This window comes from Diaphorina citri, unplaced genomic scaffold (genome assembly GCF_000475195.1).
Source record: "Diaphorina citri unplaced genomic scaffold, Diaci psyllid genome assembly version 1.1 scaffold1698, whole genome shotgun sequence".
Lineage (NCBI taxonomy): Eukaryota > Metazoa > Arthropoda > Insecta > Hemiptera > Psyllidae > Diaphorina > Diaphorina citri.
This window is the reverse complement of record NW_007379124.1, coordinates 70,670-72,824: the sequence shown is the minus strand read 5'-3', so window position 1 is coordinate 72,824 and position 2,155 is coordinate 70,670. Positions and strand designations below refer to the sequence as shown.

Sequence of the window (2,155 nt, the reverse complement as noted above, 5' to 3'; positions counted from 1 at the left end):
ATTGCAAATTTGTTTCCCCAAGCTCTAGGTACTTAAAGTCTTGTAGGGTTTCAAGATTTTGGAATTACCTAAATTTAGTTCTTACATACTTTATATTTATACTGTCAGCATTAAAATTTATGCTTCGGTAAGTACTCTCGTGGTTTATACCTGACGTCTTTGAAGAATCTTTAGTAAGGCTTCTTTCAAGAATCAATGAGACCATGATATATCTATTGCAATAGGTCACTATGGTTAGGGAATCACGTTTTGGCCCCCAAATCTGTTGAACTTAGATACTTTACTCTTTGTCTCAAGTTAAAACCAATTCTTGGAGAAATCAATGGTTTCCCAAGGAAAAATACAGGAAATCTGAGGGTTGAAAAATTCCGGTAAAATTACACATCAAGTCGTTATGTTAATACGAAAAGTCTCCCCTCACATAAAACCGTGGCAAATGAAACTCTACAGCGCGGCAGCCTGTTTTCGAGTTTTCCAAGGTCATCTTCCCTCGCATTCTGAATTTGTGAAGCGCAACGGCGATTTTGATTGGTCGGGCGGGCGGTGGTCAAGGTTGATTTCAAGGTCATGTACCCCCGCACACTGGACTTAGGCTTTGTCGTCGGTGACGTTGGTTTGAACGGAGGCGGCAGAGGAGGAGTCGCTTTCCACGGTCCCGCACACGAGGGACGGGAATTTCTTGTCCAACGCTTGACGGAATTTCGGATGACTGTGAACCAAAGAAGAGATTTTTGAGAATATCGAAGAGCCGAAACATGTCGACCTTTTATACTGCATCGCAGGAAACATTCCTCTCCTGGGAGTTGAACCCGAGATATCCGGGCATGTAGAGAGTAATCGTTTACTTTCTAACTCTAAGTAGGAAAAATGACCTAATACCTAATAGTCAACTCTGACGAGCATTTGAAAACAACTTGCTAGTTGCCTTACCTGATGGCATACACGATCGGGTTGTAGACAGCGTTGGCCTTAGCGAATACCGATCCCCAGATGGTGATCAGAGGATTGATCTCAACCATTTCCAGGATACCACCGAAGTTGATCACCAAATACGGAGTCCATGCCAGGAACCAGAGGGAGATGGTCATGAGCGCCACCTAGTGGTGAAGAGAGACATTAGAAATGAGCCAGAGCCATTTAAAAAGGACGGTAATCTAGGGATTTTAAACAGTAGATCCATAGTAATTGAAAAAGATGAATCATCAGTATGAGAATAGAGCCTTGTTTGACGGAATTATTTTAAGAATCAGTAAAACCGTGCGTATAACTGCAAACTAACTCGGTTTTTGCATTTATTTTGTCCGTCCATCCACCTACATATCTCTCTGCCTGTCTGTTTGTTATGCCTCGTCAGACTTTTAGGGGTCATGGTTTCCTCTTTGTCTGTCTGAGTGGGATGCACCTGATATATACTACAAAATTGACTAAAATGTAGGTCATGGTGGTCATGGTGGGGGGGGATCTTACCTTAGCCAGTTTGATTTCTGCGCTGGTGCCAGACTGATCTCCGGATCGCAGGGTTGCCACGTTCATCTTCTTAGCCTGCTCCCTCATTTGTTTCTCGTGAACAGATACAGCCTGTGTAAATAAAAGAAAATATTTTATTATTATCGTCCCGAAATTGAAAACAGAAGGAAGACAGGATAGGAGAAAGCCAGCCGTTCTGAGAACAAACATTATCCGTTCAGGATAAAATCCTCCCCGGGCGGGAATTGAACCCGTGGCCTAGTGCTCACAAGGCAGATGCGCTTCCAAGCAAACTAACTAGGCTGGAATAAAAATCTTTGGAAGGAAAAGAAGACAATATTGTTTTTAGGATGGCATTTTCTTGCTCAAAGCATTTACTCACCCGCACAATGAAGTAGTAAGCATAGATGATCAGAATGAGGGGGACAAAGTAGACGAAGAATCCGTAGAAGATGAGGTAGCTACGATGATGCCAGTCCTTGGTCAGGTAGTCGGTACCACAGGCGGTCAGGTTGCCCTCTGGTACGTATCTGAGAACAGGCAGAGATCCCTTCCGGGGTCGCAAGGCTACTTGAAATGCAAACCCGTCTGTTCTACTACCCGGAGCAGACCTACTAGGTGCACAGCGCGTTTAGTAGAAGTGACTCAGGGGTAAAGAAGTACACAAAAGAAAATAAGGAAGGGACAA

General features: G+C 43.7%; 1 protein-coding gene across 1 annotated transcript in view; it reads right to left on the bottom strand.

The window, feature by feature from the left end:
- Positions 1–122: 122 nt before the first annotated feature.
- The window catches only part of LOC103516912 (rhodopsin-like), a 12,822-nt gene continuing 10,789 nt past the window's right edge, over positions 123–2,155 (bottom strand). Inside the window, exons 4-7 of the mRNA XM_008481902.2 lie at positions 1,850–1,997; positions 1,468–1,578; positions 931–1,097; positions 123–709 (exon numbers count right to left, since the gene is read on the bottom strand). Of these exons, the coding sequence (XP_008480124.1) occupies positions 589–709; positions 931–1,097; positions 1,468–1,578; positions 1,850–1,997 (547 nt within the window). The 3' untranslated portion in view covers positions 123–588. The remainder of the gene's footprint in view (positions 710–930; positions 1,098–1,467; positions 1,579–1,849; positions 1,998–2,155) is intronic.